We start from the raw sequence: 14,019 nt of genomic DNA on the forward strand, positions 1-14,019 counted from the left end.
GTGACATTCCTGTTCACTAAATGGGTAGAGTGCATTAGTGCACCTAACAATAGTGCTGAAACATGTGCAGCTTTGCTCATCAACCATGTAATTTTCCAGATTTGGTTTGCCCCAAATAGAATCGAATCAGGATCGGGGGACCCACTTCACTAGCGAAGTGATGACAAAAATGTGGAAAATACTAGGGGTTAAAAGAAAGCTCCATATTGCTTATAGAGCTTGCCTCAAGTGGTGGTGTAGAGCGTTACAACCAATCCATTGTTAAAATCCTCAAAAAGTTTGTGAGTGAAACAGGTAAAGACTGGGATATAAAACTACCTCTAGTCTTAATGGCATTAAGAGCAACTCCAAGTAGTGCTACCAAGATGTCACCTTTTGAGCTGATGACTGGTAGAAGAATGGTTCTACCTCAGCATCTGCTGTAACCTGTACATCAGACCAAAATTGATAAACGCTGCCAATACACATCAATATGTGGAAAACTTAAGAAAGCACCTGCAATATGCCTTTGCATTTGCTCAAAGGAATTTAGAAAGAGCCGCAACCTGCCACTAAAACCTATTATGATCTCAAAACATCCAAAAAGGAATATGAAATAAATGATAAAGTTTATCTTTATAACTTTGGAAGAGATCAGGTTAGGAGAAAGAAATTTCTTCCCTCATGGAAAGGTCCTTTTTGTCATTACTGACAAAATATCTCCAGTGGCCTATAAAATACGGATCCCCCAAAAATGAAGGTTTCATAGATAAATGGGTACATATAAATCAACTGCGGGCATGTCATCCCAGGTCCCAACTACAAGTCATAGAGGGAGAATGAAGTGTCATATCCCCAAATGCACTAAAGACATACTGTAATTTAAAGATGCCTAACTGATAAACATGAAAGCTCAAAATAACAAACTTTCTTCATAAGAGACTGTCTATGAGGTATACGGTTGATCCTCATCAAATACCATTGACTTTAGACCAATTTAAATACATGTGTCCTACATCTATTAAAAAATTGGAAGGGGGATTATGTCATGGTATATGTGAGGTTAATAAATATATATATTTTAATCATATATCTCCAGATTAATAAATCTGTATTTTTGATCAAGACATTTCACTGATCAGAAAAAGAAAAAATGATTCATTCCTCTCAGACAAACTGACTTCAATCATGTTCAGCTCTTCCCCCATTTAGTATGCAGACAGGATGTCTCCAAAGGCTTGAGCATAACCTTTGAAGCCCCCTCCTGCTGTGTAAAAGGCAGCATTTTGATACATAGAACAGGACACAGGCCCATATATATGGATTTCCTCCAAGAGAAATGCCGATCCGTCTGAAGAAATGTGAGAACTGCAAACATTTTTCAAGTGGGAACTGATAATTAGCACAAATTTGTTTTGAATGACTCAGGCTATGTGGCTGATAATACCAGATGTGGTGATTAAAATAACACAGAGAAAACAAAGACAGATGCTTGAGGTATGACTCTGGAAGTTCACGTAAGCAGACAGCAAATAAACATTTTTTTTTCTCTCTCTGTTTAAATACATGCCCCAGAATGTATTAAATATAGAAATTTGGGAAATTGTCTAATTCTATATTAATTATTACATGGGTATTTGCTAAGCTTGGGAGGTAACTGTTTTAATCAGTCAAAAATGTGTAATAAATTCTGTTTTGTTTATATTTTTCAGACAGATAATCTCAAATCTACATAGAAGTGAATGTGCATGTATGTGTGTATATATATATATATATATATGTGTGTATATATATATATATGTGTATATATATTTATATGTTTTGAAAACATAAAAAGATCTTACTTAGCCTCTGTGTGTTTAAAAACATGAATAGATGTTTATGGACCTGAAGAGAAGTGATTATTAACATTTATTTTCTTATTTCAGATCTACATAGACAGGATTCACTTGGAATACAGTACAATACTGAATTAAAAATAAGCTATTATTCACATATAAATGCCAGGATACCGATAAAATTGTAATGCATTTTAAGCTACTAATTAGCAGTATAAATTGCCTTGATATAATAAAATGTTAATAATATAACATATTTGGTATCAGAATAATCAAAAAAAAAATAACCTAATATTAACCATCTGTAATTGGGGTTATATATGATTAATGCAGAGAGTGTAATCTGATTAAATAACCATTTATATGAAAAAAAAAAAAAAATTAACTTGCTTAAAAATGTCAGAAATGCTGTATTGTATTGCTATGTTGTACTGTATGCTGCCACCTGGTGTTATGTTGCGAGAACTACAGCCAGAAGGTTCTTTCTGGCTGTTAAAAATGAAATTTCCAAGGGCCAATCCGATTTAGACTTCCCAGATAACCAATGGGAAGTCAGCTCCCCGTAGTGCACACCCACATGATGTCATCAATGATTATATAATGGGAGTGTTGAATGCACAAGAGAGAGTTGTCTGTAACTTGTTGAAAATTAGTGATCTGATTTTGGCTGCGATATACCTGAAAAAAAAAAAGTTCACTTCAGCAAGGAGCTTAAAACTTATCCTTGATTTGTGCAAAAACCTTCTTTCAAATGAGATGACCTAAAGACCGCTACGAATTGGTTCAAAATTGGTGAAGTATATTGTATTTTAAATTGGTAGTTATAAGACCCTAGGTTTTGTTCAAATCTGTGTCTGAATTGGCTAAGTAACTCATCTATACAAGTTCTGATATTGTCGGTTAATTTTGTATTAGGATAAATTGCAGTTAAATAGCAGAATATATATTTTATCCTATTGTTTTATAAACACTGTTTAGAATTGTATTGCTTGGATGTTAAAGGTTTTTAGTCCCATTGTGTTAAATAAATAAGGCTGAATTGTGAAGGTATATTGTTCTGGGTTTTGTAAGAAGAAATAGCATATCTTAAGAGTTGGTTCTAACGCATATAAACTTTTATTTTAGTTTCCTGTTATTGCAAATATAGTTCAAATATGTTTATGGATATTAACTAATAAAAGAATTCAGATATTTATATTAATTGTATGGTCTAGTAGATGCATGGTTGATAAGGGTTTCTATTTCTTTGTATTGTGTTTATAACCCTGCCATAAACTTATATATATTATTTGGATAGCACTGCTAAGATTTTCATAAATATACTGACATGATGGAGGTCAGAAAATGCAGAATTCTCTTCTCTTGCCTCTCTCTACAGTCTTCTGTTCGGCCATCAGTGGCTCAATGTATTTAGGTTATTGGTCTGATGGTCGCTTCCATGGACATCATTCCCTTTGCTCGATTCCATTTGAGAGCTCTGCAATAATGCATGCTTAGACAATGGAACGGAGACCATTCGGATCTGTCTCAGAGGATAGATCTAGACCAGTCGACAAGAGACTCTCTCCCGTGGTGGCTTTCTCAGGACCATCTGTCTCAGGGCACATGCTTCCATAGACCTTCCTGGTTATTGTGGACCATGGACCCCAGCCTGCTAGGCTGAGGATCAGTCTGGGACTCGTAAAGGCGTAGGGACTATGGACTCGGGGGGGAGGGGTCTGATCTCCCCATAAACATCTTGGAATTGAGAGCGATTTACAATGCTCTGATGGCTTGGCCTAAATTGTCCTTAGCCCGATTTATCAGGTTTCAATCGGACAACATCACCTCAGTGGCTTACATCAACCACCAGGGAGGAACTCGGAGTTCCTTAGCAATGAAGGAGGTGGCACAGATTATTCAGTGGGCGGAAGATCCCAATTGTTGTCGATCTGCCATCCACATTCCTGGAGTGGACAACTGGGAAGTGGATTTCCTGAGCAGACAGACATTTCATCTCGGGGAGTGGGCTCTCCATCCGGAGGTGTTCTCCAGGTTAACCCTCAAATGGGGGGTGCCGGAGTTAGATCTGATGTTGTCTCAGAAGAATGCCAAGCTTCCAAGGTATGGTTCAAGGTCAAGAGATCCTCAGGCCGCTCTAATAGATGCTCTGGCGGTTCCTTGGGATTTCAGTCTAGCATACCTGTTTCCTGCATTGGCGCTCCTTCCACAAGTTATTGCTCGTATGAAACAGGAGAGAGCATCAGTAATTCTAATAGCTCCTGCATGGCCTTGCAGGATCTGGTATGCAGACCTAGTGAAAATGTAATCTCGGCCATCTTGGACGTTTCCTCTGAGGAAGGACCTTCTAACTCAGGGTCTATTCCTCAGTCCAAATCTCGTTTCTCTGAAGCTGACTGCTTGGATATTGAACGCTTAGTTCTGTGACTGTCTAAGCGGTAATTTTCTGAGTCGGTTATTAAGACCATGATCCAGGCTCGCAAGCCTTTAACTCGAAAAATTTACCATAAGGTATGGCGTAAATACCTTTATTGGTGTGAATCTGAAGGGCTACTCTTGGAGTAGGGTCAGGATTCCTAGAATTTTGTCTTTTCTCCAGGATGGTCTGGAGAAAGGGTTGTCAGTCAGTTCTCTGAAAGGTCAGATTTCTGCATTATCTATTTTTGTTACACAAGTGTCTGGTGGATGTGCCAGATGTTCAATCTTTTTGTCAGGCCCTGGTCAGAATCAGGCCTGTGTTTAAACCTGTTGCTCCTCCTTGGAGCCTTAATCTTGTTCTTAAAGTTTTGCAGCAAGCTCCGTTTGAGCCAATGCATTCCATAGATATTAAGTGTGATTCGCATTACCTTATCTTTCATGCGGATAGGGCGGTTCTTCGTACTAAATTAGGGTTTCTTCCTAAAGTGGTTTTGGATAGAAATATTAATCAGGAAATTGTTGTTCTCTGACCCAATACTCCTAATAAAGAACGTCTGTTGCACAACTTGGATGTTGTGCGTGCTGTAAAATTCTATCTACTGGCTACTAAGGATTTTTCCCAGTCTTTTGCCCTGTTTCTCAGGAAAGCGTAAGGGTCAAAATGCTACTGCTACTTCTCTTTCCCTCTGATTGAGAAGTATATAATTCGTTTTGCTTATGAGACTGCTGGACAGCAGCCTCCTGAGAGAATTACAGCTCATTCCACTAGGGCTGTCTCCTCTTCTTGAGCTTTCAAAAATTAAGCTTCTGTGGATCAGATTTGCAAGGCTGCAACTTGGTCCTCTCTGCATACTTTTTTTAATTTTCCAAATTGATACTTTTGCCTCGGCTGAGGCCTCTTTTGGGAGAAAGGTTCTTCAAGCGGTGGTGCCTTTTGTTTAGGTCTGCCTGTTTTGTTCTTTTTCCCTGTTCATTCTGTGTCCTCTAGCTTGAGTATTGGTTCCCACTAGTAATTGAATGACATTGTAGACTCTCCATATCTTAGGAAAGAAAACAAAATGTATGCTTAACTGATAAATTTCTTTCTTTCCGGATATGGAGAGTCCTCGACCCCACCCTTTATTAAGGCAGTTATTTTTGACTAAACATCAAGCACCTCTACACTTTTGTGTTATTCCTTTTCCATTTCCCTTTGGTCGAATGACTGGGGATTATGGGTAGGGGAGTGACACTTAACAGCTTTGCTGTGGTGCTCTTTCCCTTCTCGTGGCGGCCAGGAGTGATATTCCCACCAGTAATTGAATGACGTTGTGGACTCTCCATATGCGGAAAGAAAGAAATTTATCAGGTAAGCATAATTTTTTATTTTATTTTTATCTGGTTTACATAAACGGTTCATATTTAAACAACCTGTATCTTATTATTTCAGTTGATTCCATTCATTATATGTGATTCGTGAATAAAGCATATAATTTATAGATGCTGTAACTAATAACACAATTGTAATTTGACAGTCTTCCACCTAATATTGAGAGTGCATAGATATACACTTTACTTTTATTAAGAAATTGGTACTATTGAGAGTACATAGATATACACTTTAAACTACTTTTATTAAGAAATTAAAACTGTCAATTAGTGGCCATTATTATATTTTTCCATTTATTAAAACAATTTGTGTTCTAACTTCCTTTATCCCATTGTAAATCCTGCCTCTTATATTTTAGTCTTGTATTAGTCTTATAATGAAGGATCAAATCCGCAGTCAGTATCTTATGACACTAGGTTTATGACTCATGCACTCAGGTGTTTCGGCATTAGGTAGTCAACATCTAATTGGACAATCAGATCTTTTATGTCTAATAAAGTTAGCTGCTTTTTGATTTAATAACGTTTAAATGTCTCCTATATTGTACTTGCAAGTATATTCTCTAATGTATTCTCTAGTCTATAAAGCTTTGGAGAATTGATGGTCAGTAAAAGGTGATATTTAAGACCACAATGTAAGCTGACATTTGTATTTATTTATATGTACTGTATATGTCTCAAATAAGCTTACATTTTAATGTTAATCTATGTCCTCATGCTTGATCTGAGACATAGGCAAGAGAGCGATTCTATTCCCCAGACAATGGGTCCAGTTATAGTTACGTTATGTTTATTTCTTTGTTTCTTATTTTATTTGTTTTGGTTAAACAAACAAATTGACGAATTATTGATACATTAAGTAACTGTCTTTTTTTTCTTTCCATTTCCATAATTTTAAATTACTATTCCCTTGTTCTACAAGATACTAGTTACTTACTTTATGTTGGACAATTCTCCTAGTCTTTGATTACTATGTACCTCATACAGATTTTCAATAATTTTTTTATATATAGCGCTACGGACTTTGGCGGCGCTATACAAATAAATGATGATGATTATAATACTTTTTTTTTTTTTCTTTAAATAATTGGGTTTTTTCCACCCTGCATATAAGTGAAGCATAAAAGTAAGAAATGTCACGTATTTTATATAGATACATAGTTAAAATAATATTTTCTCTGAATAAATGAGAAATGGCAAACTTTCACGTGGTTTTCATGCAAAGCTACAAACATTTGTAAGGTTTTGCTAGGGTTTCATCTGAAGCTGTATTTTATTAGTGCTATCTGAGCAGACACACTGTTTAAAATGCGGGTGCATGAAGCATATTTACATATTATTCATGTGCACATGCACAGTTAAAGCTCACTCTAAAAACAGTGATAGCTTTTACTAGTAGCTTTTTTTGCTTAAGCAAGTATATTGCAAAAATAGTTATATTCACAACTGAAATGCATTGATGTGCGTTTCAGTTTTGGCTGGAATATCCCTTGTGTACACTGTAATGAAAATGTATCCATGTAATAAAGTATTATCAAATGTTTTACATTTTTAGGTTCGTTTGACACACAATATTAGACACAAGAATGTGGTTAATTTCTATGAGTGGTATGAGACGAGCAACAGTCTTTGGCTGGTTATGGAGCTGTGCACAGGTGAGAAATTACTTCTCCATAATTATCATATAGAAACATAGAATTTGACGGTAGATAAGAACCAAAAAGGCCCATCAAGTCTACCCATATTACATGTTACTTTTTCCTTAGGATAGCCTTATGCATGTCCAGGCATTTTTAAAGTCCTTTACAGTTTTGTGTTTACCACCTCAAATGGAAGTTTATTCCATGAATCCACCACCCTTTCTGTAAAAAAAAATGCTTCCTCAAATTTCTCCTGAATCTACTACCCTTTAAACTTTAGATTGTGACCCCTTGTTTTGGCATTTATTTTTTGTGAAAAATGCTTTCAGCTTCTATTTTATTAAGTCCCTTCATATATTTAAAGGTTTCTATCATGTCACCTCTTTCCCTTCTATCCTCTAAACTATACATATTTAGATCATAGAGTCTTTCTTTGTACGTTTTATATTTTAGACCATGTACCATTTTAGTAGCCCTCCTATGGACACCTTCTAGTTTATTTATATCTTTCTGAAGATATGGTCTCCAGAACTGTACATTTGGGAAAATCAAATGATCACTTAAGGGACATGAAACCCAAAATGTTTCTTTCATGATTGAACAAACAATTTTAAACAACTTTCCAATTTACGTCTATCTAGTTTGCTTTGTTCTTTTGGTATCCTTTGTTGGAAAGACTAACTAGGTAGGCTCAGGAGCTGGGAGCTAGCTGTTGATTGGTGGCTGCTCATAAATGCCTGTTGTCATTGGCTTACAGATGTGTTCAGCTAGTTCCCAGCAGTACATTGCTGCTCCTTCAATAAAAGTATATCAAGAGAATGAAGCAAAATCAATAACAGAAGCAAATGGGAAAGGAGTTTAATATTGTCTGAATCATGAAAGAAAAATGTGGGTTTCATGTCCCTTTAATTCTAATTGTGCAGTGTTGTAAAGTTCTTTAGCTCTTTAACAGGTCCTGGCTCTGTAAAGTAAATCTTGTTTTTCCTTAATATTTTTTTTATTTGATTTGGTTCTGTTCCCAGAACAAGTTCATGTGAACTCAAAAGAAGATAATGCAATTAGTTGCAATCTCCATAGAAAGTACTGGGAATTGCTGAATTTTGATCTTTTTGTCAAGTTTCTTACAAAAAGTTATGTTGTGTAATTGGTGAAGAACACTGCGTCATATCAGTGATTTATATTAAAAAATGTGGTATTTTTTGTTATCTTTATTTATTTTTTTCCTATTCGAAATCATTTTAAAGTGAAAGTCAATCCTAGCGTTGTACAAACTCTAGGATTTACTATTGAAACAAATAAAGGGCACTTTCATTCATGATGTATAAGATACTTCATGTAGAAAGCTCCTTTATTTGATTCAATTGATCGCCGTTTTAGCTGCTACAGCAGCCCACGGCTAAAATTTTGTTTTTGCTAAGAGGTGATGTTTTCACCTCTTAGCCAATAGCCGTGCGGTAAATCCGGCTTGGCGCCTATGGGAGACGGATTTACTGCATGGCTATTGGCTAAGAGGTGAAAATGTCACCTCTTAGCCAAACATTTTTTTTAGCCGTGGGCTGCTGTACCAGGTAAAAACGGCGACCAATTGAAACAAGTAAAGGAGCTTTCTACATGAAGTATCTTATACTTCATGAATACTTTATTTGTTTCAATAGTAAATCCTAGCGTTTGTACAATGCTAGGATTGACTTTCACTGAAACTGAAAATGTTTAAATGGAAACATTCACATAACAGAATGTTTTGTATTATTTTATAGCGCTAGCTACATTTCCTGGACTTAAAGGGACATGAAGCCCCAAATTTTTCTTTCCTGATTCAGATAGAGCATGTGATTTTAAGCATCTTTCCCTTTAACTTCTTATATCTAATTTGCTTCATTCTCTTGGCATCCTTAGTTGAAAAGCATACCAGGTAGGCTCAGGAGCAGCAGTGCATAACTTGGAGCTAGCTGCTGATTGGTGGCTGCACATAGTATATGCTTCTTGTCATTGGTTTACCAGATTTGTTCAGCATATTAGTGCTGCTCATTTAACAACTGAAACCAAGAGCATGAAGCAAAGTAAAATGGAAAGTTGTTTAAAATCACATGCTCTATCTAAATCATGAAATAAAAATTGGGTTTCATGTCCTTTTAAGTTTTTTTTTATTCCGTTTTGTTTGCATTCCATTGTTATTAATTTCCATTTTTTACAGCAGAAAAGTCAGAAAACAGTGGGGAGTAGTAGAGAGTTTGGTCCATTTTAAATGATGTTCCGCTTTCCTTAGTACATTATCCCTTTAACATTGATCTATTAACTTTTTTCCCTTAAAGTGAAAGTCAATCCTAGTGTTTTACAAACGCAAGGATTTACTTTTGAAGCAAATAAAGGGGACTTTCATTCATGAAGTATAAGATACTTCATGCAGAAAGCTCCTTTATTTGTTTCACGCGATCGCTGCTCTGAGATGCTAAGGCAGCCCACGGTAGATCACTGTTTTGCTAAGAGATTACGCTTTCACCTCTTAGCCAATAGCCGTGCGGTAAATCTGGCTTGGCGCCCTTGGGAGCCTGATTTCACGCACGCTATTTGCTAGTTTTTTTCACGCATGAATGAAAATCCCCATTATTTGTTTCAGTAGTCAATCCTAGCGTTTCATAAACCCTAGGGTTGACTTTCACTTTAAGGATAAACTAAAGGGATGTTTCTCCAACATAGGTGTGTCCGGTCCACGGCGTCATCCTTACTTGTGGGATATTCTCTTCCCCAACAGGAAATGGCAAAGAGCCCAGCAAAGCTGGTCACATGATCCCTCCTAGGCTCCGCCTACCCCAGTCATTCTCTTTGCCGTTGTACAGGCAACATCTCCACGGAGATGGCTTAGAGTTTTTTAGTGTTTAACTGTAGTTTTTATTATTCAATCAAGAGTTTGTTATTTTAAAATAGTGCTGGTATGTACTATTTACTCAGAAACAGAAAAGAGATGAAGATTTCTGTTTGTATGAGGAAAATGATTTTAGCACCGTAACTAAAATCCATGGCTGTTCCACACAGGACTGTTGAGAGCAATTAACTTCAGTTGGGGGAACAGTGTGCAGTCTCTTACTGCTTGAGGTATGACACATTCTAACAAGACGATGTAATGCTGGAAGCTGTCATTTTCCCTATGGGATCCGGTAAGCCATGTTTATTAAGATAGTAAATAAGGGCTTCACAAGGGCTTATTAAGACTGTAGACTTTTTCTGGCTAAATCGATTCATTATTAACACATATTTAGCCTTGAGGAATCATTTATTCTGGGTATTTTGATATGATTATATCGGCAGGCACGGTTTTAGACACCTTATTCTTTAGGGGCTTTCCCTAATCATAGTCAGAGCCTCATTTTCGCGCCGGTATGGCGCACTTGTTTTTGAGGACAGCATGGCATGCAGCTGCATGTGTGTGGAGCTCTGATACATAGAAAAGTCTTTCTGAAGGCATCATTTGGTATCGTATTCCCCTTTGGGCTTGGTTGGGTCTCAGCAAAGCAGATTCCAGGGACTGTAAAGGGGTTAAATATAAAAACGGCTCCGGTTCCGTTATTTTAAGGGTTAAAGCTTCCAAATTTGGTGTGCAATACTTTTAAGGCTTTAAGACACTGTGGTGAAATTTTGGTGAATTTTGAACAATTCCTTCATACTTTTTCGCAATTGCAGTAATAAAGTGTGTTTAGTTTAAAATTTAAAGTGACAGTAACGGTTTTATTTTAAAACGTTTTTTTGTGCTTTGTTATCAAGTTTATGCCTGTTTAACATGTCTGAACTACCAGATAGATTGTGTTCTGACTGTGGGGAAACCAAGGTTCCTTCTCATTTAACTATATGTATTTTATGTCATAAAAAATTTTAGTAAAAATGATGCCCAAGATGATTCCTCAAGTGAGGGGAGTAAGCATGGTACTGCATCATCCCCTCCTTCGTCTACACCAGTCTTGCCCATACAGGAGGCCCCTAGTACATCTAGTGCGCCAATACTCCTTACTATGCAACATTTAACGGCTGTAATGGATAATTCTATCAAAAACATTTTAGCCAATATGCCCACTTATCAGCGAAAGCGCGACTGCTCTGTTTTAGAAAATTCTGTAGAGCATGAGAACGCTGATGATATGGTTTCTGAAGGGCCCCTACACCAGTCTGAGGGGGCCAGGGAGGTTTTGTCTGAGGGAGAAATTTCAGATTCAGGAAACATTTCTCAACAAGCTGAACCTGATGTGATTACTTTTAAATTTAAGTTGGAACATCTCCGCGCTCTGCTTAAGGAGGTGTTATCCAATTTGGATGATTGTGATTATCTGGTCATTCCAGAACCACTATGTAAAATGGAAAAGTGCTTAGAGGCCCCGGGGCCCCCCGAAGCTTTTCCTATATCCAAGCGGGGTGGCGTACATTGTTAGTAAAGAATGGGACAGGCCCGGTATACCTTTAGTACCTCCCCCCATATTTATAAAATTGTTTTCTTATAGTCGACCCCAGAAAGGACTGATGGCAGACAGTCCCCAAGGTCGAGGGGGCGGTTTCTACTCTACACAAGCGCGCCACTATACCCATAGAAGATAAAACCTAAGTTTCGTCCCTTTCGCAGAAACGGATCAGCCCCAAGGGCTACGTCCTCTAAGCAGGAAGGTAATACTTCTCAAGCCAATCCAGCCTGGAGACCTATGCAAGGCTGGAACAAAGGAAAGCAGGCCAGGAAACCTGCCACTGCTACCAAGACAGCATGAAATGCGGGCCCTCGATCCGGGACCGGATCTGGTGGGGGGCAGACTCTCTCTCTTCGCTCAGGCTTGGGCAAGAGATGTTCTGGATCCTTGGGCGCTAGAAATAGTCTCCCAAGGTTATTCTCTGGAGTTCAAGGGGCTTCCTCCAAGGGGGAGGTTCCACAGGTCTCAGTTGTCTTCAGACCACATAAGAAGACAGGCATTCTTACATTGGGTAGAAGACCTGCTAAAAATGGGAGTGATTCATCCTGTTCCATTAGGAGAACAAGGGATGGGGTTCTACTCCAATCTGTTCATAGTTCCCAAAAAAGAGGGAACGTTCAGACCAATCTTAGATCTCAAGATCTTGAACAAGTTTCTCAAGGTTCCATCGTTCAAGATGGAAACCATTCGAACACTTCTTCCTTCCATCCAGGAAGGTCAATTCATGACCAAGGTGGATTTCAAGGATGCGTATCTACATATTCCTATCCACAAGGAACATCATCGGTTCCTAAGGTTTGCATTCCTGGACAAGCATTTCCAGTTCGTGGCGTTTTCTTTCGGATTAGCCACTGCTCCTAGGATTTTCTCATAGGTACTAGGGTCCCTTCTGGCGGTGCTAAGACCAAGGGGCATTGCTGTAGTACCTTACTTGGACGACATTCTGATTCGAGCGTCGTCCCTTCCTCAAGTAAAGGCTCACACGGACATTGTCCTGGCCTTTCTCAGATCTCACGGATGGAAAGTGAACGTGGGAAAAGAGTTCTCTATCTCCGTCAACGAGGGTTCCCTTCTTGGGAACTATAATAGACTCCTTAGAAATGAGGATTTTTCTGACAGAAGCCAGAAAAACAAAACTTCTAGACTCTTGTCGGATACTTCATTCCGTTCCTCTTCCTTCCATAGCGCAGTGCATGGAAGTGATAGGTTTGATGGTAGCGGCAATGGACATAGTTCCTTTTGTGCGCATTCATCTAAGACCATTACAACTGTTCATGCTCAGTCAGTGGAATGGGGACTATTCAGACTTGTCTCCGAAGATACAAGAAAATCAGAGGACCAGAGACTCATTCCGTTGGTGGCTGTCCCTGGACAACCTGTCACAAGGGATGACCTTCCGCAGACCAGAGTGGGTCATTGTCACGACCGACGCCAGTCTGATGGGCTGGGGCGCGGTCTGGGGATCCCTGAAAGCTCAGGGTCTTTGGTCTCGGGTAGAATCTCTTCTACCGATAAATATTCTGGAACTGAGAGCGATATTCAATGCTCTCAAAGCTTGGCCTCAGCTAGCGAGGGCCAAGTTCATACATCAACCATCAGGGGGGAACAAGGAGTTCCCTAGCGATGGAAGAAGTGACCAAAATCATTCTATGGGCGGAGTCTCACTCCTGCCACCTGTCTGCTATCCACATCCCAGGAGTGGAAAATTGGGAAGCGGATTTTCTGAGTCGTCAGACATTGCATCCGGGGGAGTGGGAACCTCCATCCGGAAATCTTTGCCCAAGTCACTCAACCGTGGGGCATTCCAGACATGGATCTGATGGCCTCTCGTCAGAACTTCAGAGTTCCTTACTACGGGTACAGATCCAGGGATCCCAAGGCGGCTCTAGTGGATGCACTAGTAGCACCTTGGACCTTCAAACTAGCTTATGTGTTCCCGCCGTTTCCTCTCATCCCCAGGCTGGTAGCCAGGATCAATCAGGAGAGGGCGTCGGTGATTTTGATAGCTCCTGCGTGGCCACGCAGGACTTGGTATGCAGATCTGGTGAATATGTCATCGGCTCCACTATGGAAGCTACCTTTGAGACGAGACCTTCTTGTTCTAGGTCCGTTCGACCCACTCCAGCTGACTGCTTGGAGATTGAACGCTTGATCTTATCAAAGCGAGGGTTCTCAGATTCTGTTATTAATACTCTTGTTCAGGCCTGAAAGCCTGTAACCAGAAAAATTACCACATAATTTGGTATATCTGTTGGTGTGAATCTGCAGGATTCCCTTGGGACAAGGTTAAGATTCCTAAGAGTCTATCCTTCCTTCGAGAAGGATTGGAAA

General features: G+C 38.9%; 1 protein-coding gene across 1 annotated transcript in view; it reads left to right on the top strand.

The window, feature by feature from the left end:
* ULK4 (unc-51 like kinase 4) overlaps positions 1–14,019 on the top strand; it is a 1,503,227-nt gene that overhangs the window by 66,479 nt on the left and 1,422,729 nt on the right. The window contains exon 3 of the mRNA XM_053714343.1: positions 7,159–7,258. Within this exon, the coding sequence (XP_053570318.1) occupies positions 7,159–7,258 (100 nt within the window). The remainder of the gene's footprint in view (positions 1–7,158; positions 7,259–14,019) is intronic.

The sequence above is a fragment of the Bombina bombina genome, chromosome 5 (genome assembly GCF_027579735.1).
Source record: "Bombina bombina isolate aBomBom1 chromosome 5, aBomBom1.pri, whole genome shotgun sequence".
In the NCBI taxonomy this organism is placed as follows: domain Eukaryota; kingdom Metazoa; phylum Chordata; class Amphibia; order Anura; family Bombinatoridae; genus Bombina; species Bombina bombina.